Here is a 24,456-nt window from a genome sequence, read left to right as displayed (position 1 = left end):
GGGAGGGAGGGAGGGAGGGAGGGAGGGAGGGAGGGAGGGGGGGGGGGGAGGGGGAGGGAGGGGGAAGGGGAGGGGGAGAGAGAGATATGAGGGAGGAAGAGAGAGGGAGAGGAGAGGAGGAAGACAGAAAGGAGGGAGAGAGAGAGATGGAAGAGAGTATAGCTCAGTGGTTGGAGCATTTGACATCAAAAAGAGGTTGCAGGTTCGAATCCCCCTCATCTGTTTGCTTTGCAGAAAAGCATCTGATAAATGAACACGTGACGTCAAGGACAGCGGGAGAGAAGCACACATCAGATTGGAACGCCCTATCACGTGGCAGGTGTTTGTCGTCACGGTGATAAGAGGTTCTCCAGGTAGTGTTTATGGTCTGCAGGTGTGTGTTCACCTGGTCATGTGACTCGGGGCCACCTGCCTGAGATGACCTCAGTGAGAGTTCATGTCCTGTCGGTGGAGTGTGCTGAGTCCCGCCCCAGGAAGAGTGTGTGTGTGAAAGACACACAGAGCAGCGTGGGAGAACCGGCCGAGGAGAACACAGTGGAGACTCAATGCCCACGCATAGCGAGTGAAACCGTTGGGTGAAGGAGTTGTGTGTGTGTGTGTGTGTGTGTGTGAGGGAAATGTCACTTTGCTATTTTGGTCCTCTCTTTCTTCTCTTACTTATTTATTCCGTCTGTCTCTCTCTCCCTCCCTCCCTCTCTCTCCCTCTCTTGCCCTCCCACTCTCTCCCTCTCTTGCCCTCCCACTCTCTCCCTCTCTTTCTCTCTCCCTCTCTCTTCTCTCTCTCTCTCTCTCTCTCTCTCTCTCTCTCTCTCTCTTTTGTGCCTTGTCACTCTGTCTTGCCTCTCTTTGTTTACCTGCTACTATCTGGAAAGTGCAGATCTTCAGGGTTGGATGGAGCAACAGACAGACAGGGACAGACAGACAGACAGTCAGGGACAGACAGACAGTAAGGGACAGACAGGCAGACAGGCAACCAGGCAGGCAGACAGGTGTCACAGACAGACGGACGGAAGGACGGACAGACAGACAGACAGACAGGGACAGACGAACGGACAAGGACAGACAGACGGACGGACAAGGACAGACAGACGGACAGACAAGGACAGACAGACAGACAGACAGTCAGGGACAGACAGACAGACGGACGGACAAGGACAGACAGACGGACAGACAAGGACAGACAGACAGAGACAGACAGTCAGGGACAGACAGACAGACAGACGGACGGACAAGGACAGACAGACGGACAGACAAGGACAGACAGACAGAGACAGACAGTCAGGGACAGACAGACAGACAGACAGACGGACGGACAAGGACAGACAGACGGACAGACAAGGACAGACAGACAGACAGAGACAGACAGTCAGGGACAGACAGACATAGACAGACAGGGCTGCTTGTCGTGGGTTTGTGTCGTCTGCTCATTCTCTGCTGCTGTTTCTACGGATACCATTGTTGGGTCTTTAACCAGAGGCAGCTTCACTCTGATGTTTAAATTCACCAACTACAGCTGCTGTAATCCTTCATTTGGTAGACTGGAGGAGAGTTGAGGGGGAAATGAACAATCTGTGCCTGGTTACAGTACGCTGTGTGTGAGAGTGGAGAGTGAGTTCCACGTTTGCCTAAATCTGATGTTTATTCCTGAAAGAGAGAGGGGTGAGTCAGAGGAGTCCAGATGACGCCAACCGAAGAGGGAGAGATGGAAGGAGAGAGGGCGATGGGGAAGAGGTGGGGGGGGGGGGGGCAGAGAGGGAGGGAGGGAGGGAGCAAGCGAGCAGAGTAAGAAGGGTGGGTAGAGAGGGGAAGAGAGAGAGGAGAGAGGGTGGTCAGTCTGTCAGTGTTTCACAGGATCAGATTTCTGATAGAGTGAGGATCAGTATTGATCTGCATTAACAAAGGACTTCTTGCTCGACTCCATTACCTGGCTGTCTGACTGACTGACTGGCCAGCTGGTTCACTGGCTGGCTGATTTACTGACTGACGGGAGGATAGATGTATGGATGGATACATGTATTATTTGCTGTCTACTCTTTCCATCTCCTTTCCCTGCTTCTGTGTGGCTGGTTGGGTAGATTTACAATATGTTTATAGATATAGAAATTCACCCTGTTGAGTTTGATGTACCCTTCTTGCCTTCCTACTGTAATAACGTGCAGTATTAAGAGAGTCTGGTGTGTATGATGTGTATACAGTATGTGTGGTGTGAATGTGTGTAGATGTGTGGTTTGATATGGTATGTGTGATGTGTGACGTGTGAGCTGTGTGTGGTGTGTGTAGGTGTGTGGTGTGGTGTGTGTAGGCGTGTGGTGTGTGTGTGTGTGTGCAGTGGCGTAACGATAGGGAGTGCAGGGAGTGCAGCTGCACTAGGGCCCGTGGCGAAAGGGGGCCCGTCCTCGATCTCAAGTGAGAACTCTACCTGAAGAACTAACCGGCCCCTCGCTCCGCGTAAATCACAGAAAGGTTAACATATGACCCAGTCCGATCAATTCGCAAACATTTCTCAATTATGGTTATTCTCATCTGCCCAATAAACATTTTAACAATGGCCAGTCTTAACAACAGCAAATAATTAATTTGGCCTCATTTGCATTTTGCTGAATGAAACAAATCTCGTTTTTATTAAGTAATATTGTCTGGGTAATATGTTGTCAACGTTTCTATAGCCCACCCACACGTTGTGATCGTTTGCCATCCTGTTGTGTTGCATTGCGTGTTGAGTAATTGCGGTAAGTAGGCTACCCCATCATGCCCTTCTTTCAAAAACACAAAAGTGGCTGCAGGAAGCACAAACGCAAAGAGCAGGATTTAAGGGTGGCAAAATTATCTTCATTTGGATTTGTGGCGAGGTGTTCAAGAGGACGCTACGTCTGACCCCCAGCCCAACAGCAATGAGTGAAACTCAGCCACCAGGGTAGGCTAACGTTTACTGTCTGGTATATCCTATTGAAAACATTTAGACATGGATATTAAACATCATTAAATGCACGTATAGGCATAAGACAGCAGACAGGTTAGATATTGAAAACAATGTGCACGATGTTGTTGGAAAATAGCTAAAGCTAGATAGGCTAAACGTTAGCATATACAAAAATAAAATCAAACATTCACCAATCAATTCACAATGTGTATTGTAATAAGCAGTGTTGGGAAAGTTCACTTTCTACATGAACTAGTTCAGTTCATAGTTCATAATTCAAAATGTTGAACTAAGTTCAAAGCTCCAAATAATGAAGAGGTTCGTTCAGTTCTTTTTTTTCAATGTGGCTGCTGTCTGCAATACCGCTCTCTGCCTCTACGCAATTCGGCGTACACTTGCCATGCATTGACAGTAGCCTGGCTGCCAGCCCAACTTCTCCCGCCCACAAAAAAATTTGTTCGGGAAGTTGGGTCTAGAGGGTCTCGTATTGGGGACAACTACAGAAAACCCAGAATTGGGACGGACCAATGAAATTGCCAGGGCGGGCTTTATACAATGATGGACAGATGATCAACAGTAACGTAATCAACAACGTCACGAAAGAGCCCTTGGGTTGAATTTGTTTTCAACAAACAACATAATACGTTGCTCTGATTGGTTGTAGGTCTATCCAATTGAGCGTAGAGGCATTTGTTTTACGAGTTCGGTTGAAACACACTCCGTACTCAAAGCCCAACGGAGAGTTTTCAGACTCATATTCTGACTAGAATTATGAGTATGACAACGTCAGGCTACATTGACAGTAGAAGAAAGAAACAAAGCACACGCAGCAATTGACAGGTTGGGTAACCCTGGACACAAGACTGTTAACGGTGTGTTTTTAGCCTGGAAGTCTCTAGAAATCTGGCACCTAATTAAACAAAATTAAAAAGAGTGAACGTGCCATTCACAGACACCAGAATGAGTGCGTCCACTGCACAGTATCGTTCATCAGGCAGTAGCCTATTACAGTAGGCTACGTTCAGTTCAGTTCACCAAAATTATGAGCGAGTTCATGAACGTGTTCAGACGCAACACTGATAATAAATACATTTCCATGCGCCTCTCTAAGATCAACACTCAATAATTTCGCCTGACGATAGGTCGGTTAAGGGGCCCGTTGGTGAGATCTGCACTCAGGGCCGCCAAGTCATTGTTACGCCGCTGTGTGTGTGTGTGTGTGTGTGTGTGTGTGTGTGCACGTGCACGCCCCAGGTGGCCTCCTTGTGGAAATGAAAACTGTCTCTATCACAACACCTCTGTCTGAGCACAGAGAACTGAAATACAGCCCTGCTCCCTCTGAAGCCAACCTTTAGACACACTCTCTGACTGACCTCTTTATGGCCTGGGTCTCTATGAAAGTCCAGAAATATGCCATCTGTGTACTTGTCTGTCAATTCACGGGCCGCTCATTTAGTCCAAATTATAGTCCAGAGACCCGCCGAAACGACATGATTGCTCCCGTAAAGTCTGATGTTCACATTTGAGGTGTCGCCCCCTGTACGTTTACGCGTGTGTAACCTTACATATGTGTGAAATTGCTGCATTTAACCGGTTATGACTCGCTTGAGACTGTTTCAGCGAGAAACCTTTTTGCCACAAAGTGTCAGTTTGGGTGTTTAAAATGCTCGGGGTCAGTGGCTATGGCAATGGACTCTAGATTATAGAGTTGTCACGGCTTGCTCTCAAAACCAACTTTCCAACTTTCAGACTCGCAAACGTTAAACGTTTAGGTGCAGACAGAGCATAGCCCTGCTCTCCAGGTAGTCCAGTCATTATTATAAGAACATTCATTTAGCACGCTTGCATCCAAAGAGATACCGATGGGGATTTGAACTTGCGACCTTTAGACCTTTAGAAGGCTTTACCACTGATCTACACACATGTCAAGGAGAATGTGATATTTTCACTTGGGAAGGGTATAGGTCAGTGGTTGATTGTAGCAGGTTCATGTGCTCCTCTTTCCTGTATGTCACTTTGGATAAAAGCTAAATGAATACATTATTATTGTTATGCGCAGTCTGCTTCCTCTGCCTAGAGAGAGAGAGCTCACACGCTAGTCCACAGCTCGCCTAATCGTCATGTCAACAGCTTCCCTGTCAATCACCGCCACAGAGGCAGTGTTGTGCTCCCAAACCCCCCCCCCCCGCCCTGCCCCCTGTACAGTGTGAAGGAGAACAGAGGACAAAGGGATGACAGACGGCTGGGAGCTTCCCTCGCAGGGAAGTACAGTATGGCCGGTGTCACAATGGGCCGTATTCACAACTAGCACAATCCAGGCTCCAGGTCCCTGACACAGCTCCAGCACCAGACCAGCACCGTCACCCAGACTGGCCCCACAGCTAGCAGGCTGGGCCTGGGAAGCACAGCTAGCAGGCAGAGAAGCACAGCTAGCAGGCTGGGAAGCACAGCTAGCAGGCTGGGCCTGGGAAGCACAGCTAGCAGGCAGAGAAGGACAGCTAGCAGGCAGAGAAGGACAGCTTGCAGGTTGGGAAGGACAGCTAGCAGGCAGAGAAGGACAGCTTGCAGGCAGAGAAGGACAGCTTGCAGGCAGAGAAGGACAGCTTGCAGGCAGAGAAGGACAGCTAGCAGGCAGAGAAGGACAGCTAGCAGGCAGAGAAGGACAGCTAGCAGGCAGAGAAGGACAGCTTGGAGGTTGGGAAGGACAGCTAGCAGGCAGAGAAGGACAGCTAGCAGGCTGGGAAGGACAGCTTGCAGGCTGGGAAGGCCACAGTGGGGCCTGGGGCTTACCTCCATCACCAGCAACAACTATTGACTGACACTGATAAAGACTGAGAGGAACCGCAGACTAGAGAGTGTGAGAGAGAGAGAGAGAGAGAGAGAGAGAGAGAGAGAGAGAGAGAGAGAGAGGGTGCAGAGGGGGAGAGGAAGGAGCTGAGAGAGTGAGAGATGAATAGACAGAGAGAGAGAGAGAGATACACAACCAACCTCCGCCCAACAAACACACACACACACAACCGAATCCCCCCACCTCCCACACACAAACCCTACCCCCCATGCATACACTCATACACCCTTACCACATCCCCCCCCCCCCCCCCCCAACAACCCCCCTGACCCGGGTCCTGATCGGACAGCCGTGTTGCGGGGCTGCCTGCCGGTGTTTATTTTAGAGCATGACTCACAGTTCCTGCTCGCTGCCAGCAAGACGGCACCTCTACGGAACAGCACGGCCTCCCCTCCTCCCCGGACACCCTCCCTCCTCTTCCTCGGACAGCTCCGCTGTCAACCTGGGGGCTGAACGGCCCTGACTGTCAAAAGTCTTTCAGTGCACTGTGTGTGTGTGTGTGTGTACAGCATGCCTCAGCTTTCTGAACACTTTCTGCTGCTTCCTGGTACTGTACATTCTTGTACACACGGAGAGAGAGAGAGAGAGAGAGAGAGAGAGGCAGAGAGAGAGAGAGAGAGAGAGAGAGAGAGAGAGAGAGAGAGAGAGAGAGAGAGAGAGAGAGAGAGAGAGAGAGACTGTAGGCACGTACAGCAGGGGTTTCCAGCGGACTCCAGAGCAGGCCGTTATCAGTGAAGGATGAATCATGCTATCCCAACCTCGTTCAGACAATAGCTTGGTTGATGGTGATGGATTTCTGCTGTCCCGCCCCGCACCCCGCCCCGTCCCTGGCTCTGGGGGATGGCCCTGTGTCAGGCCTGTTGTAATCTAATCTGACTGTGTTCACGCTGCGCTTGCCCAGTGCATTAGAGCAGCAGCGTCACTTATCCACACTTCCTTGACTTTGATTTGGCGAACCCCCGCCCCTTAATCGGCGCTGTGTTTTGGACGCGTCGTCCCCGCCACGATGACGCCGAGCATGGTGACAGATCGGTGACAGATTGTGTCTCTGTCTTAGTTCCGTCACCAGCCTACATCTTGTTTGTTTCAGTGGAAAACCTTTTTCTATTCTCTTTCTCTCTCCAACACTCTTTTTTCTTTTTTACCTCACCCCCTCCCTCTCTCTGCAACACACCCACTCATATCCGTTCTCGATCTCTCTCTCTTTCCATGCTTGTCAGTGGCTGAGAGACTCTACTGAGGGGTAAGATCAGACTGCTCTCAGGCAGGTTAACTGCTCTCTCTCTCTCCATATCTCACTTTCTCTCTCCATCTCTCGCTCTCTCTCTCTCCATTTCTTTCTCTTTCTCTCTCTCTGTCCCTCTCTGTCAATCTCTTTCTCTCTCTCTTTCTCGCTCTCTCTCTCTCTCTTTTACCCTCTCTTTCTCTCGCTGTCTCGTCCTCTCTCTCCTTCTCTCTTTCTGTTTTTGTATCTGTCTTTCTCTCTGTATCTCTTTTTTTCTGTGTCTGTTTTTCTGTATTTGGTTTTCTTTTTCTAATGCATACACTCTTTATTCTGTCCTGCCACCCCCCCACCCCCTTACTTTTAACCCAGTCGTTTTGTGTGTGTTGACAGAGTTGCTGAGACAGGAACATTTTTGCAGCCTCTTGCAACCTTATTTACATAGCTCGTCTGTGGATTTGTCAGAAAAGGAACATGATATAATTGTCTCGAATGTCTGAATCAGTCCTGGTTGTAATCTAGATTATTTGGCTACCCGAATTGGAGAATATATTTTTCTTAAGATGAAAGCATGGAGGGAGAAGTGTGTTTAGGAGCATGTAAAGGGTATGGCTGTAGGACTCATTACTCATTATCTAGCTTTGTCTTTGAAGGGAGAGCAATGGAAGCCAAGAGGATGACTAATCAAAGCTTTCCATGAAGTGTTTGTGAGTGAGTGCCTGTCTGTCTGAAACCATCTGTCCATGTGTGTATGTAGGTGTGTGTGTAACCTTGCACCGGGCTTTCAATTAATGAATTTAGGCATTCACTTTCTAAAGTGTGTGGGGAAGTTGCCTTGAGTATCCCGAAGGAAGGGAGAAGAAGATGGACAGACTTTGATGTTAAGACAATCCCCAAGGTGCTTCTCTTCAGCTGAAGTTTGAGTCAATTTGTAGCTACAGCTAGTTATGTTACCGGAGGGCTCTCCGGAACGTTCTGTAGACTCAACCGCTCGTTAAATCCTCTATGTTGTCTAGCCACAGCCCGGCCACAGACGCTGGGTCCATCCCTCCGTGATTTACACGGCAGTATTGACCTGTAGTTCAGAGGGTTGTCTTTAATCAAAGGGAACACAGGAATGGCTGTGAACTGCCTGTCTTATCAAAGCTCTGTAAATCCCCCTTTGGACTAGAGCTGTCTCAGAGGTAAAGCCAGCCACATCCAGGCAGTCACAACCAGCCAGCCACATCCAGGCAGACACATCCAGCTACAACCAGCCAGCCACATCCAGGCAGACACAACCAGCCAGCCACAACCAGGCAGTGACAATCAGCCAACCACAACCAGGCAGTCACAACCAGCTACCACCAGCCAGCCACAACCAGCCAGTCACAACCAGCTATAAGCAGGCAGCCACAACCAGCCAGTCACAACCAGCCTGCCCAACCAGCCAGCCACATCCAGGCAGTCACAACCAGGCAGCCACAACCAGCCAGTCACAACCAGCCTGCCCAACCAGCCAGCCACATCCAGGCAGTCACAACCAAGCATCTGGAGGCAGGCAGCGAGGGCGGGTATGTGGTTGTTTCAGACAACTCCCCCAGTGAGTGTCTCCCCTCCTCAGTGGTAATGACCCCCAGTGAGTGTCTCCCCACCTCAGTGGTAATGACCCCAGTGAGTGTCTCCCCACCTCAGTGGTAATGACCCCCAGTGAGTGTCTCCCCACCTCAGTGGTAATGACCCCAGTGAGTGTCTCCCCACCTCAGTGGTAATGACCCCAGTGAGTGTCTCCCCTCCTCAGTGGTAATGACCCCAGTGAGTGTCTCCCCACCTCAGTGGTAATGACCCCCAGTGAGTGTCTCCCCACCTCAGTGGTAATGACCCCCAGTGAGTGTCTCCCCACCTCAGTGGTAATGACCCCCAGTGAGTGTCTCCCCACCTCAGTGGTAATGACCCCCAGTGAGTGTCTCCCCACCTCAGTGGTAATGACCCCCAGTGAGTGTCTCTCCACCTCAGTGGTAATGACCCCAGTGAGTGTCTCCCCACCTCAGTGGTAATGACCCCAGTGAGTGTCTCCCCACCTCAGTGGTAATGACCCCAGTGAGTGTCTCCCCACCTCAGTGGTAATGACCCCAGTGAGTGTCTCCCCACCTCAGTGGTAATGACCCCAGTGAGTGTCTCCCCACCTCAGTGGTAATGACCCCCAGTGAGTGTCTCCCCACCTCAGTGGTAATGACCCCCAGTGAGTGTCTCCCCACCACAGTGGTAATGACCCCAGTGAGTGTCTCCCCACCTCAGTGGTAATGACCCCCAGTGAGTGTCTCCCCACCTCAGTGGTAATGACCCCCAGTGAGTGTCTCCCCACCTCAGTGGTAATGACCCCCAGTGAGTGTCTCCCCACCTCAGTGGTAATGACCCCCAGTGAGTGTCTCTCCACCTCAGTGGTAATGACCCCCAGTGAGTGTCTCCCCACCTCAGTGGTAATGACCCCCAGTGAGTGTCTCCCCACCTCAGTGGTAATGACCCCCAGTGAGTGTCTCCCCACCTCAGTGGTAATGACCCCCAGTGAGTGTCTCCCCACCTCAGTGGTAATGACCCCCAGTGAGTGTCTCCCCACCTCAGTGGTAATGACCCCCAGTGAGTGTCTCCCCACCTCAGTGGTAATGACCCCCAGTGAGTGTCTCTCCACCTCAGTGGTAATGACCCCCAGTGAGTGTCTCCCCACCTCAGTGGTAATGACCCCCAGTGAGTGTCTCCCCACCTCAGTGGTAATGACCCCCAGTGAGTGTCTCCCCACCTCAGTGGTAATGACCCCAGTGAGTGTCTCTCCACCTCAGTGGTAATGACCCCCAGTGAGTGTCTCCCCACCTCAGTGGTAATGACCCCCAGTGAGTGTCTCCCCACCTCAGTGGTAATGACCCCAGTGAGTGTCTCTCCACCACAGTGGTAATGACCCCAGTGAGTGTCCCCCCACCTCAGTGGTAATGACCCCCAGTGAGTGTCTCCCCACCTCAGTGGTAATGACCCCCAGTGAGTGTCTCCCCACCTCAGTGGTAATGACCCCCAGTGAGTGTCTCCCCACCTCAGTGGTAATGACCCCCAGTGAGTGTCTCCCCACCTCAGTGGTAATGACCCCAGTGAGTGTCCCCCCACCTCAGTGGTAATGACCCCAGTGAGTGTCTCCCCTCCTCAGTGGTAATGACCCCAGTGAGTGTCTCCCCTCCTCAGTGGTAATGACCCCAGTGAGTGTCTCTCCACCTCAGTGGTAATGACCCCCAGTGAGTGTCTCCCCACCTCAGTGGTAATGACCCCCAGTGAGTGTCTCCCCACCTCAGTGGTAATGACCCCCAGTGAGTGTCTCCCCACCTCAGTGGTAATGACCCCAGTGAGTGTCTCTCCACCTCAGTGGTAATGACCCCCAGTGAGTGTCTCCCCACCTCAGTGGTAATGACCCCCAGTGAGTGTCTCCCCACCTCAGTGGTAATGACCCCAGTGAGTGTCTCTCCACCACAGTGGTAATGACCCCAGTGAGTGTCCCCCCACCTCAGTGGTAATGACCCCCAGTGAGTGTCTCTCCACCTCAGTGGTAATGACCCCAGTGAGTGTCTCTCCACCACAGTGGTAATGACCCCAGTGAGTGTCCCCCCACCTCAGTGGTAATGACCCCCAGTGAGTGTCTCTCCACCTCAGTGGTAATGACCCCCAGTGAGTGTCTCTCCACCTCAGTGGTAATGACCCCAGTGAGTGTCTCTCCACCTCAGTGGTAATGACCCCCAGTGAGTGTCTCTCCACCTCAGTGGTAATGACCCCAGTGAGTGTCTCCCCACCTCAGTGGTAATGACCCCCAGTGAGTGTCTCCCCACCTCAGTGGTAATGACCCCAGTGAGTGTCTCCCCACCTCAGTGGTAATGACCCCCAGTGAGTGTCTCCCCACCTCAGTGGTAATGACCCCCAGTGAGTGTCTCCCCACCTCAGTGGTAATGACCCCCAGTGAGTGTCTCCCCACCACAGTGGTAATGACCCCAGTGAGTGTCTCCCCACCTCAGTGGTAATGACCCCAGTGAGTGTCTCCCCACCTCAGTGGTAATGACCCCAGTGAGTGTCTCCCCACCTCAGTGGTAATGACCCCCAGTGAGTGTCTCCCCACCACAGTGGTAATGACCCCCAGTGAGTGTCTCCCCACCTCAGTGGTAATGACCCCCAGTGAGTGTCTCCCCACCACAGTGGTAATGACCCCCAGTGAGTGTCTCTCCACCTCAGTGGTAATGACCCCCAGTGAGTGTCTCCCCACCTCAGTGGTAATGACCCCCAGTGAGTGTCTCTCCACCTCAGTGGTAATGACCCCCAGTGAGTGTCTCCCCACCTCAGTGGTAATGACCCCCAGTGAGTGTCTCCCCACCTCAGTGGTAATGACCCCAGTGAGTGTCTCCCCACCACAGTGGTAATGACCCCGGGTGAGTGTGCAGATATCCTCCATCTGGTTCTGAGGAACTCCATTCTCTGGGTTCTGTTAATGGTACGGTGCGACTAAATGGCAGATTATTGTAGTGTCTCCCCCCACTCCCCCTCAATCCTGAATCTGCTTAGCATTATAGCTGAAGGGTTTGGACTGGAGCTGCTGTGGTCCACACCCCCGAGTTCACCGAACCACACAAGTTTCAGTTTCACACCAGGCGCTGCGCTCAGAGCTCCTCCGATCTCCCGTGTGTCTCTCTGCCAGCGCTCCGAGCTTCTCCCCTCCTCACGGGGATGTGCAGAAGATCGTTCCGACATGGATACAGACACGGACACTTTTGACCTGGTGCAAACCCCTTAAACACCAGGAGGTCAGAGGTCGCGATTTTCAGCCGGAGCGTGCGGACGTCAGGCTGTTCCGCTACTTCCTTTTGCCAGCGTCTGTACTCAGAGAGGATGCTGGGAGATAAATTTAGAACCTCCAGCTCCCCCTCCATCTGCTGTTGCTCAGAGTAGGCTGGTTTCCATGGGAACCAGCGCCAGGCTACCGCCAGTTAGAGGGAGGGGGGGGGGAAGACAGCCGATTTTTTAAAGAAGCACTTAAGTGGGTTTATCTCTTCTCCAGGCACTAGCTAATTTCATGTTTAGCCCATATTCTTATCCATCATTACCAGCTGGAGAAGCACAGTCAGTTGTTGATGAGGAAATGAGAACAAACTAGGCTGGGACTGATCATCTATCATAGTGTCTGCAGACGTTCATTAACAGTTGTGGCTGTACAGCACAGCCTAGGGGAGTGCTTCACAGCTCCTAAGCGACGCTAGCTAGCTACCTACAGACGGGTTTGCCGTCAAATGCTTCACATTTTCGTAGATCTCACCTTGACAGAATTGCGGCTGTGTTTAACATTGAGGTACGCCGCGTCATAGACTGACACCTTATGGTTTTACCCTGAATGGCGAGCTTTCAGCAGACCGCATCCTGTGTGTTCATCAGTGGGCGTGGAGAGAGGGAGATAGAGGGTGAGAGAGAGACAGAGACAGAGAAAGGGAGATAGAGGGTGAGAGACAGAGAGACAGAGACAGAGAGAGGGAGATAGAGGGTGAGAAGGGGATAGAGAAACACAGGAAGAGAGAGGAAGAGACAGAGAGGGAGAGACAGAGAGGGAGAGACAGAGAGGGAGAGACAGAGAGGGAGAGACAGAGAGGAAGAGACAGAGAGACAGAGACAGAGAAAGGAAGAGACAGAGAGGGAGAGACAGAGAGGAAGAGACAGAGAGAGAGAGACATAGACAGAGAGAGGAAGAGACAGAGAGGGAGAGACAGAGAGGGAGAGACAGAGAGGGAGAGACAGAGAGGAAGAGACAGAGAGACAGAGACAGAGAAAGGAAGAGACAGAGAGGGAGAGACAGAGAGGAAGAGACAGAGAGAGAGAGACATAGACAGAGAGAGGAAGAGACAGAGAGGGAGAGACAGAGAGGGAGAGACAGAGACAGAGAGAGGAAGAGACAGAGATGGAGAAACAGAGAGGGAGAGACAGAGACAGAGAGAGGAAGAGACAGAGAGGGAGACACAGAGAGGGAGAGACAGAGACAGAGAGAGGAAGAGACAGAGAGGGAGAGACAGAGACAGAGAGAGGAAGAGACAGAGAGGGAGAAACAGATAGAGGAAGAGACGGAGAGGAAGAGACAGAGAGACAGAGACAGAGAGGGAGAGACGGAGAGGAAGAGACAGAGAGGGAGAGACAGAGAGGGAGAGACAGAGACAGAGAGAGGGAGAGACAGAGAGGGAGAGACAGAGACAGAGAGAGGAAGAGACAGAGAGGGAGAAACAGAGAGAGGAAGAGACGGAGAGGAAGAGACAGAGAGACAGAGACAGAGAGGGAGAGACGGAGAGGAAGAGACAGAGAGGGAGAGACAGAGAGGGAGAGACAGAGAGGGAGAGACAGAGACAGAGAGGGAGAGACGGAGAGGAAGAGACAGAGAGGGAGAGACAGACAGGGAGAGACAGAGATGGAGAGGGAGAGATGGAGAGGGAGAGACAGAGAGAGGAAGAGACGGAGAGGGAGAGACAGAGAGGGAGAGACAGAGGGAGAGACAGACAGAGAGAGGAAGAGACGGAGAGGGAGAGACAGAGAGGGAGAGACAGAGAGAGGAAGAGACGGAGAGGGAGAGACAGAGAGGGAGAGACAGAGACAGAGAGAGGAAGAGACAGAGAGGGAGAAACAGAGAGGGAGAGACAGAGACAGAGAGAGGAAGAGACAGAGAGGGAGAGACAGAGAGGGAGAGACAGAGACAGAGAGAGGAAGAGACGGAGAGGGGGAGACAGACAGGGAGAGACAGAGACAGAGAGAGGAAGAGACGGAGAGGGAGAGACAGAGAGGGAGAGACAGAGACAGAGAGAGGAAGAGACAGAGAGGGAGAAACAGAGAGGGAGAGACAGAGACAGAGAGAGGAAGAGACAGAGAGGGAGAGACAGAGAGGGAGAGACAGAGACAGAGAGAGGAAGAGACGGAGAGGGGGAGACAGAGAGGGAGAGACAGAGACAGAGAGAGGAAGAGACGGAGAGGGAGAGACAGAGAGGGAGAGACAGAGACAGAGAGAGGAAGAGACAGAGAGGGAGAGACAGAGAGGGAGAGACAGAGACAGAGAGAGGAAGAGACGGAGAGGGAGAGACAGAGAGGGAGAGACAGAGACAGAGAGAGGAAGAGACAGAGAGGGAGAGACAGAGAGGGAGAGATGGAGTTTTTGCGTGGGTTTGCTCACTCCCCTGAGTACCTGCATCACTATTTGTGTTTCTGCTGACGGAGCAGCCCCCTCACACACACACACACATACACACAGATACGCCCACACAGATACACACACACAGACACACACAGACATGCACACACAAACACACCATTTATCTGCTGTGTGTTCTCCACAAACAGATGGAATCCATGGACTGCTTCCCATCACACACCTGCATAAACACACACGTTTAAAACACAAGCCAGCAAACCAACATCACTACAGACACTCATCCAACACCCTGACTATACTACGTGAGGCTGAAGTAGTACTACACCGATACTGGAGTTTATTTGAATACAAACATTGATCAAAGGGGGTGTTCAGGGGCGTGTCCAGGGAGTGGCCTGGAATCTGATTGGCCACCCCAGGTGCCACCCAGCTATCGTAACTTATGGTCATTATCTGGCAGAACTTGGAATTGGAATTGTATGATGAGTAACCAACCTGTCATTTATAGGTGCATTTCAATCTTAAACCTGGGCGGCAGTAATGTGCCAGACTAGTGTCTAGCTTGACAACAACCCAGAGAAAGTTTGGGATTGTGAGCAGGGCGGTGAGCGTCGAGTAACAGCTACCAATAAATCAACAGAAGAAGAAGAGCTGTCGACCACACAGGAGTCTGGGGATTCCATGTTTGTCACACCTGGTCTTATTGTGTTAATAGCTATTTGTCGCTCCTGAAAGATGTGAGTAGACTTGATACACATACTGTGCCAGAGGTTAAAAAGGTTTCAGCTATAGTAAGAATTTTTTTTTTTTTCCATGATGGTTGCTAGCAAACCTGTCATTGTTGTTTGGTTATTGACAACAATGCTAATGCTAGCTGTGTAATTTGACACAATAATTGTCATGATTGCTTACACACCCAGCTAGTCTGACCCACATATGGGAAAAAATACAATAGTGTATATCAAGTGTTAGTTTTGCATGTCACATTCATTCATTTATACATAATTGAATTGATTGTGCAAGCTATAAAATGAGATGCGTCATGTGGCTATTACAGTACCAAAATAAATCAGAACATTCAAGAATTATTCAAAAGAATGAAATTGAAAACAGCAGAGTAGGATCATGAGAGCAGTGCTAGCCAGTCAGAGGATCATGAGAGCAGTGCTAGCCAGTCAGAGGATCATGAGAGCAGTGCTAGCCAGTCAGGAGATCATGAGAGCAGTGCTAGCCAGTCAGATGATCATGAGAGCAGTGCTAGCCAGTCAGGAGATCATGAGAGCAGTGCTAGCCAGTCAGAGGATCATGAGAGCAGTGCTAGCCAGTCAGAGGATCATGAGAGCAGTGCTAGCCAGTCAGGAGATCATGAGAGCAGTGCTAGCCAGTCAGGAGATCATGAGAGCAGTGCTAGCCAGTCAGAGGATCATGAGAGCAGTGCTAGCCAGTCAGGAGATCATGAGAGCAGTGCTAGCCAGTCAGATGATCATGAGAGCAGTGCTAGCCAGTCAGAGGATCATGAGAGCAGTGCTAGCCAGTCAGGAGATCATGAGAGCAGTGCTAGCCAGTCAGAGGATCATGAGAGCAGTGCTAGCCAGTCAGAGGATCATGAGAGCAGTGCTAGCCAGTCAGGAGATCATGAGAGCAGTGCTAGCCAGTCAGGAGATCATGAGAGCAGTGCTAGCCAGTCAGGAGATCATGAGAGCAGTGCTAGCCAGTCAGAGGATCATGAGAGCAGTGCTAGCCAGTCAGGAGATCATGAGAGCAGTGCTAGCCAGTCAGAGGATCATGAGAGCAGTGCTAGCCAGTCAGGAGATCATGAGAGCAGTGCTAGCCAGTCAGGAGATCATGAGAGCAGTGCTAGCCAGTCAGGAGATCATGAGAGCAGTGCTAGCCAGTCAGGAGATCATGAGAGCAGTGCTAGCCAGTCAGGAGATCATGAGAGCAGTGCTAGCCAGTCAGAGGATCATGAGAGCAGTGCTAGCCAGTCAGAGGATCATGAGAGCAGTGCTAGCCAGTCAGAGGATCATGAGAGCAGTGCTAGCCAGTCAGGAGATCATGAGAGCAGTGCTAGCCAGTCAGGAGATCATGAGAGCAGTGCTAGCCAGTCAGAGGATCATGAGAGCAGTGCTAGCCAGTCAGAGGATCATGAGAGTAATCCTGACACTGGAAGGGATGTAGCCTACAGCAAGAGCCTCCAGTTTTACCTGTACACATGGGTATGTCATACCCTGATAGTTCCAAATTTCTCTTTAATGCTACTTTACATTGTTAATATCAATGATATTATGGTTAATTGCCAGACATTGAAACTAAAGTTTAAACAAGGCAATTATATATGGAAAAGTGCAATACTTATTATTTTGTTTTAGTCATATGTGTTGGGTAACATACCTCCTAGCATACTAAGAATGAGGCAGATTTTAATATCATTATGACAGCAACCCTTTGTAAATGTTTTTTTTTGTATGTAGCCTACTATTTGAAGTACAAGATCTTTAAATAAAGTATGGAACATTTATATTACATTTGTACAGTGCCACTGTTTTGTGATTGGTAGGTCTATTTATCTTTTAAAATAGACTAGAATTTAGACACCGTAATGCTAGTAATTAAAGTAGATATGGGTGGTGGAGACAAATAATAAATTCATGCTATTGAGAAGTGTGTGTGTGTGTGTGTGTGTGTATGTGTGTGTGTGCGTGTGTGTGTGTGTGTGTGTCATGCCACCCCTGAATAAGTCAGCCACCCCAGAAAAAAAAGTATGGACACGCCACTGACACACAGTAGGACACGCCACTGACACACAGTAGGACACGATTCTGCCTGTATCAGGACTCGTCATTACACACCCGCAGGTTAATATTAGCTCCAGGGTTTCGCTTCGACAACTCCTTTCTGAGGAATGTGGCCATGCTAGACAGCTGCATTGGTGACTTCAATAACTGTAGGTTCGTACCGCGGAGCTTCTTAATCTTAGCAGAATGGTGTCAACCACCATGCCATACCCTCACTCATTACAGCGGGGAGGAATTCACGTCTTCCAAAATGTTCCGTCTCCTGTCGCTGCTCACGTAGACGAGTCGAGTGCCTCGGTTCACTGATTCTGTTTGTTTTAGCCAGACATAATTTACCGAGGTACGGCTCTATTTGAGACAGTTTGAAAGCTAACAAACTCGGTTACTGTAGCAACACCTGCTGTCAGTTAGGCTAGGCAGATTGTAACAAATTAACCTGACATAGGTAGAGCTGAATATTCGACATTGTTTTGTTTTGCAACGATACACAATGTTTTTTGGGGGAGGTGCAAACCCCCAACCATTTTTATTGATTCATATAAATGGACTAGATTGTTTGCTAACCACTGTTGACCATTTTGGTGACAGTTTTATAACATAAATTGAACCTTAGCCAACTTTTGTTCCCCTCTTTATTGGAAACCCAATTTTTTGGTTTGCTGTGACAAACCATGCTTGCACTGTAAAGTATATAGCCTACTGTCTGTCTGGAAGAGAAAAGATTGCAGGAGAGAAAGAGAGAGAGAGAAATGGGGAAAGTCCTTGTGAATGAACAGGAAGTATAATATCACCTCATGGTCTAATTGGCTGATATGCTTTGTGTCAGAGTGAATCTGGACTGATGTATGGGAGAGGAGAAAGTTCTACGCTCTTACATACAGTACATCTATGTACTGGATATAGGATTATGTGTGTATGTATATATACTGTATGTGTGTATTGTATGTATATACTGTTTGTGTGTGTGTGTGTGTGTGTGTGTGTGTGCGCATGATGTGCTTCCTTAGTGCCGACTCTGACAGGCATTCCCCTGATCTTCCTGGCAAAGCTCAGATGGCGTGTTTCCCTGTTCGGAGCTGCTAGTCTAGACTCCCATGAATAATGCACACGGTGCTCTTCCCCTCTGGAAAGCCTTCTAATCGCCCTGTTTAAGGTCTGCATCAATACCATGCCAGAGATCATTAAGGCTTTACACTGTGACGGCCTGCTTGTGCTCACACACGAAACAGGAAGAGGAGACACTTCCCTTCCTCTCCACTCATCTGCTCTAATTCTGCTCTGCTGTCCTCTCTTCTGCTCTCCCCTCCTCTCTTCCCCTGCTCTGCTCTCCCCTGCCCTGCTCCACTCGTCACTGTTCTGCCCGTCCCTCTGCTCCTCTCTGCTCTCCCCTTCTGTCCTCCTCTGCTCTCCTCTCCTCTGCCCCTCTCCCCTGCTCTCCTCTCCCCTTGTCTCCTCCTCTCCCCTGCTCTCCTTCCCCCCTCCTCCCCTCCCCTGCTCTCCTCCCCTCCCCTGCTCTCCCCTCCCCTGCTCTCCTTCCCCCCTCCTCCCCTCCACTGCTCTCCTTCCCCCCTCCTCCCCTCCCCTGCTCTCCCCTCCCCTGCTCTCCTTCCCCCCTCCTCCCCTCCACTGCTCTCCTTCCCCCCTCCTCCCCTCCCCTGCTCTCCTCCCCTCTGCTCTGCCCTCCTCTTCTCTCTTCTCCTGTTTCTGTGTGTTTCTGTCTGTCTACATTCTATCACCCTCCTACGCACTTGACTTCTTTTTTTCACTTCCTCCCACTCAACCTGTCTTTTCCTGTCTCCACTCCACTCATTATATCTCTCCGTCTCGCACTGTCATCTCGTTTCTGCTCTCTCTCTCTCTCTCTCTCTCTCTCTCTCTCTCTCTCTCTCTCTCTCTCTCTCTCTCTCTCTCTCTCTCTCTCTCTCTCTCTCTCTCTCTCCATCTCTTTTTTCTCCTTTGGCTTATTCATGCTCTCTCTCCCTCCATTCCCTCTTTTTGCATATTTCTGCTTTTGTCGTCTCACATCTCAGTTAGCTGCTGGTCCATGCTAAACATGAACGGCTCAGGGTAGACCAGTAGTAGCTCTCTATAGTGCCTCAACTTGTTCTGTAGTCTAGCTTTACATCACAAAGTTGGTTAAAGGGACACAATTTTAAAAACAAAACCAAAACTAAGGTTTTGTCCTCTAAGAACATGTTGTGTAAGATATGAGGCCTCAAATTTTTGGACCGATCCGCTACTTTCCAGCCAATTATGTTCCAGCAGTCCTGTTACAGCCAATCGCCTTCGACGAGGCGGGCTTTCCTAATTGGCTTTTTTTGTGAAACCACTGTCAAACTTGAGTTGAAGGAAAGCGCAGAAGTTCAGTCCAGAATTGGAGGCGCTGTTTCCCATGTTTGAAGAGATGATTTCTTATAGGTATAGTTTGCTGTCCTTTGTAATTGCTCGTGGTATGTCTGTAATGAAAGCATGTTCTGGCTGTGCTGTACACACCAAATAGCTGATCAGCCCCCATCAGATGTTGAGGGAAGGGGGGGGGTAGAAAGAGACCCGACAATCTAACAAGACGTTCCCAAAAGCAAGAGTCATAGCATGTTTCTTTCCCCCGTATACGTGTGTGTGTTTTTCTCACTGTAAACTTGGTTGATAATGAAGGCAGATTGTGCTGTATTTTTTTTCCAGCAACATATGGAGAGAGAAACCGTGGCTCATTAAAAACCTGTCTGGGTTTCCACGCCACAACTGGCACCTCCGCTGCCGTCTTCAGTTAGAGCTGTTTACCTAGCTGCCGGAACACTGAATCACTCCCCAGGTCTCTCTCCGTCTCTCACTTTCTCGTCTCTCTCACACCCTTGTATTTCTTTCTCTTTTTTTCATCTGATTCATCTCTCTTTTTCTCTGTCAGTATCACCCTCATCCCATCTGTGAGCTTTCTCAATATTACTGTATGCGGTGCTGAACTATGTTTGTGGAAATTGAATTACTGAAGCACTTTTTTTGTATATATATTTTTTTGTAAATCCAAGTATGATGTTGCTCTCACATATCTGACATACGCATAATTTACCTCAGCAACAGCTGTCCACACACAAAGACACACACACACAGACATACAAAGACACACACACACACAGACATACAAAGACACACACACACACAGACATACAAAGACACACACACACAAAGTCACACACCGAAACGAACAGAGAGACACACACACAAAGTCTCAAACAGAGAGAGACACACACACATCATACACACACATACATACACACAAGCACACACATAAGCCCTCACGTTAACACAGACACACACAGAACTGGGAGCTGACAGGGTGAGTAGGAGAGTGGAAGGTTCTTATGATGATTGATTCAGTAGATGAGTTTCAGCTGGGGTTGTCTGCGGCTGGCTACGACAGCTCAGCGAAAATGTTTTGATTGGCTCAGGCTGCGCCCTGAATTGGTTTTTATTGGCTGCCGCACAATCATTTTGTGTGGATCGCTGGAGTTCTTGTAAGAAGGGGAAAACAGTGTTTAGTAAAAGATATGTGTAGATAACACTCTGTCCTCTCCTCCTGCTCTGATACTGCCCCTAGTGGTTGTGTGGAGCATGGCAGTCCACGAGGCGTTCGCTGAAAGCTATTGGCTGTCAGGTCTCCTAGATTCACAAAACGACAGCCTTCCTCTTCTCCCCCTCCCTCTCGCCCCTCAACGTCGAGCGCCAGATCAGATAAGCTCAGGCTGCATTTCCAGCGTTTGCTTTGACTCGGTGCCATAACATTGCGGTCTGCTCGGTGGTGGCTCCTGCGCCGTAGCTCCAGTCTGCCCAGCGTAGAGCAGCGTACCGTAAACGCTGTCTCGGCCAGGAGGCCGAGGTCAGACACCCACAGCGGCCCGTCGGTAGCGGGAAACAGTTGGAGAGGCCAGTTTCTCAGTGTGGAGGCTGGCTGTGTGCGAGACTGAGATCCTTTTACTTGTGTAACCTACCGGAGAGGCTTATCTCAGTGAGGGAGAGTGTCGGAGACGCTTATTTGTACAGGCCTGGTGGTGTTTGTGTGCGAGAGGAGGGAGGTTGTGCGTTTTGTTCTGGGTTTGGTCCTCCGTGGGGTGTGTGTCTGTTTGCTAAGGTATTAGCATGCTAGCGGTTCGAGTCTAAAAGAGTGTTCCCCCCACCCCCCCCTTCAACACAGAACGGGTCTCTGAGCACAGTTAGATCTTAGGTCTTACCCGCTGAATAGCAGCTCACTCAGGACTGTATCTCAGGTGGAGCCAGTCCTGATGGGAGCATTAACACGCTGCTGACGCAACCTGACTGACGTTCTCATTACAACACTCAGCCCGGCACCCGGCCTGCCGTATTAGTCAGGGCGGGATACGATTGGATGCTAATGACTGGAACCTCCCACCTTCACCGGGACGTGTTTGTTCGCACGTCTTTTTGGGAGGCATTATTTGACACTCGGAGCTTGTCGGCGTGGGGGTGGCCTAATGCGGTATACGGGCCTAATTCTTCCGGATCTTCCAGTCAACAGTGACACACTGTCATGGTACGGTGGTGATGACGAATAGTGATGCCACAGATGTATGAGCCTTTTGTTTCTCCGGCTCACAAGTGCTCGTCTCTGTGTTTGTGTGTGCAGACGCAGAGCCTCGGAGGAGCCGCGGATAGAGGAGGAGCCGTGGAGAGAGAAGGAGCAGAGCAGAGGAGAGAGAAGGAGCAGAGCAGAGGAGAGAGGAGGAGCGGAGAGAGAAGGAGCAGAGCAGAGGAGAGAGAAGCCCAGCAGAGCTGTCAAGATGGCTCAGGGCGCGCAGAGACACAGCTGCCCGCCTATCGCTCAGCATCTATGTTTACCTGCATCCGTGCCGCTCCAGGGGGCTTTTTAATGATGTCTTATTTGGTCCTCTTGAATGACTTTTGGCCCGCACCAAAGAGGTCCTCTCCCGCGAAACCTTTCTCTGCGAGTCGTTGTTCCCCAGCCCCAGGCCTCCATGCGTCTCCCAGGCTAGCTCCATGAGGCCCCTTGACCCCCTGTGTCCGTGAGGCCCCCTCCCCACTCTATGGAGGCTGAGTCCAGCCATCCGTCCGATGGGGAACGCTCCGGAAGGCAAGAGCAGCCTCTCTCTGATGAGCCCCCACCGGGCTCCTGTCCACCCCAACCCCCTCCCCCCAACCCCCGGGCCGTCCACGGGGCCCTGGGGCGCCCCCACCACCGCCAGCCCCGAAGGGGAGACCTGCTGCTCCGGATGCAGCAGCACCGAGGTCCTGCCCCAGCATGGCAGGCCTCAGACGCCCCAGGGCCCTCTGCGGACTGCAGATTCCCCTCCCCTTCGCCCTCCTCCGGTTCCCCCGTCCCCTCCTCCACCACAGGATGCCCCCCCCAAGGGGGCTCCTCCCAGGAGGCCCCGGAGGGGGCCAGCCAGCCCAGGCGAGGAGACAAGAAGCCCCTGAAACCTGGGAAATACATTTGCACTTACTGCGGGCGACCCTGCGCCAAGCCCAGCGTCCTCCAGAAACACATCCGCTCGCACACGGGCGAGAGGCCCTATCCCTGCGCCCCATGCGGCTTCTCCTTCAAGACCAAGAGCAACCTGTACAAGCACCGCAAGTCCCACGCTCACCGCATTAAAGCCGGCCTGGCTTCCAGCCGCGACGAGCCCAGCCTGAGTGGGCCCGATGCCCAGGGGGAGGACCCTGAAGAGCCCACGGAGGGTGAAAGCACCGACTCGGAAGAGGAGACGGGCCGGCACCAAGCCTCATCCGTCGCCAAAGAGAAGCAGGGCCAGCAGAGGAGTGGCAGCGTGGAGCAGGGACCCGAGGAGAGCCACCGGCCGGAAGACTCCCAGGCTGTGAAGCAGAGGTTGGCCATGAGGCTGAGTGAGAGGAAGCGCGGGCCCCTGGCCTCTCCGGACGACCCCCCTTCGTCCTCCTCCACCTCCTCCTCCTCACTGGGCCCTGGCAGTAAAGGTAGCACCGAGTCCGGCTACTTCTCAAGCTATGGCAGTGCCGAGCTGTCCCAGGTCAGCCCCCCCAGTGCCAACGTCAAGACCTACGCCGAGATTATCCTGGGGAAGTACGGCCGGCGCAGCCCCCACCAGCTGCACCCCCATCCCCACCCGCACCCCTCATCCTCAGGCCCGGAGGAGAAAGGGCTCCCCTTCGGTGTACCCAAGACCCAGGTCATCGAACACATCACCAAGCTCATCACCATCAACGAGGCGGTGGTGGACACCAGTGAGATCGACAGTGTCAAGCCCCGACGTTCCTCCCTCTCCAGGAAGAGCAGCCTGGAGTCGCCCAAGTTCTCCTCCCCTTCCAAAGACCCGTACGTCTTCGAGCCCAAAAGCGACGCCCCTGGCCCAAGCGGCCTGGGGGCCCCCTGCGGACCGGATGGCGAGCCGTCCGGGATCCAGGTGTGCTCCACCGCGGTGCCTCTGCTGAGAAGCCACTCCATGCCCACCTGCGCCAGCCAGGGGGACCCCGCCAGCTGCGCCATCCCCCCGAGGGGCTTCCGTCTCAGCCAGTCCTTCGACGAGCAGCAAGCGATGGTGGCGGAGATGAGAGTGGGCCACGCCCAGCGCATGCTGAGGCGCCAGCCCGCCATCGAGATGCCCACGGGTGCCGAGCTCACCCAGGAAGAGGCGGGCCCCTCGTCCTCATCCCCGGGGACAGCAAGCGAACCATCTCGCAGGCAGCAGGAGCCGGAGGGCAGTCGGGGCCCCTGGCTGTACGAGTGTGAGGCCTGCAGGGGCCGCTGGAACCAGAGAGACAGTTACGAGGCTCACAGCAGGCTTTGCCCGGGCCAGCCCATCCAGGAGCAGCCGAAACAAGACGCCGGCGGCAGGGCGTTCCGTGGGGACCGACCACAGATGATGCACTATAAATTCCGGGCGTTGGCCATGGCGGTGAGGAAGAGGAGGAAGGAGGAAAGCCTGGAGGAAGACCCCTCGAGCCCCTGCAGTCCTACCCCCCCCACCTCAGTGCCAAGCAGACCGGAACACGGCCAAACCTTCTCAGGCATGTATTTTAAATCTGCCGATTGGTTCTTTCACTGGAAACTTTGCATTGACACCTCCTCCCTTTGGCGATAGCATGGTAACCCCCTGTGGTTCTGTATCCCCAGGTGCCCCCTCCCAGGCCGATCCCCAGCAGCAGGACAGGAAGGGCGTGTCCGTCATCCAGCACACCAGCTCCTTCGAGAAGCAGGAGAGCTTCTCGATGGAGAGTCAAGAGGTGGAAGCGAAGGGGGGCCAGCCAGCACAGCCGCCAGAGCCCAGACCCTCGCCCACCACATCCCGCCTGGTCCGCCAACACAACATACAAGTGCCGGAGATTCTAGTTACCGTGGAGCCTGATGCCGACATGCCGTCCGTGTCGCCACCGGCAATGGCGTCCTCGTCTAAGGTGTGGTAAACCGTTGTGTGGTGTGAGTGCTTGGGAAATTGAGTTTGAGTGAGCAACAGAATTTGCTTTGGTCCCTCTACGAATATTTTTAAT

General features: G+C 51.9%; 1 protein-coding gene across 1 annotated transcript in view; it reads left to right on the top strand.

Moving 5' to 3' along the window:
- The window catches only part of hivep3b (HIVEP zinc finger 3b), a 50,156-nt gene that overhangs the window by 15,990 nt on the left and 9,710 nt on the right, over nucleotides 1-24,456 (top strand). Inside the window, exons 2-3 of the mRNA XM_084702320.1 lie at nucleotides 21,602-23,976; nucleotides 24,083-24,363. Of these exons, the coding sequence (XP_084558446.1) occupies nucleotides 22,020-23,976; nucleotides 24,083-24,363 (2,238 nt within the window). The 5' untranslated portion in view covers nucleotides 21,602-22,019. The remainder of the gene's footprint in view (nucleotides 1-21,601; nucleotides 23,977-24,082; nucleotides 24,364-24,456) is intronic.

This window comes from Hypomesus nipponensis, chromosome 2 (genome assembly GCF_054491055.1).
Source record: "Hypomesus nipponensis isolate SF chromosome 2, ASM5449105v1, whole genome shotgun sequence".
Classification (NCBI taxonomy): Eukaryota; Metazoa; Chordata; class Actinopteri; order Osmeriformes; family Osmeridae; genus Hypomesus; species Hypomesus nipponensis.
Note: the sequence above shows the minus strand (reverse complement) of the source record. Positions and strands in the feature narration are given on the sequence as shown.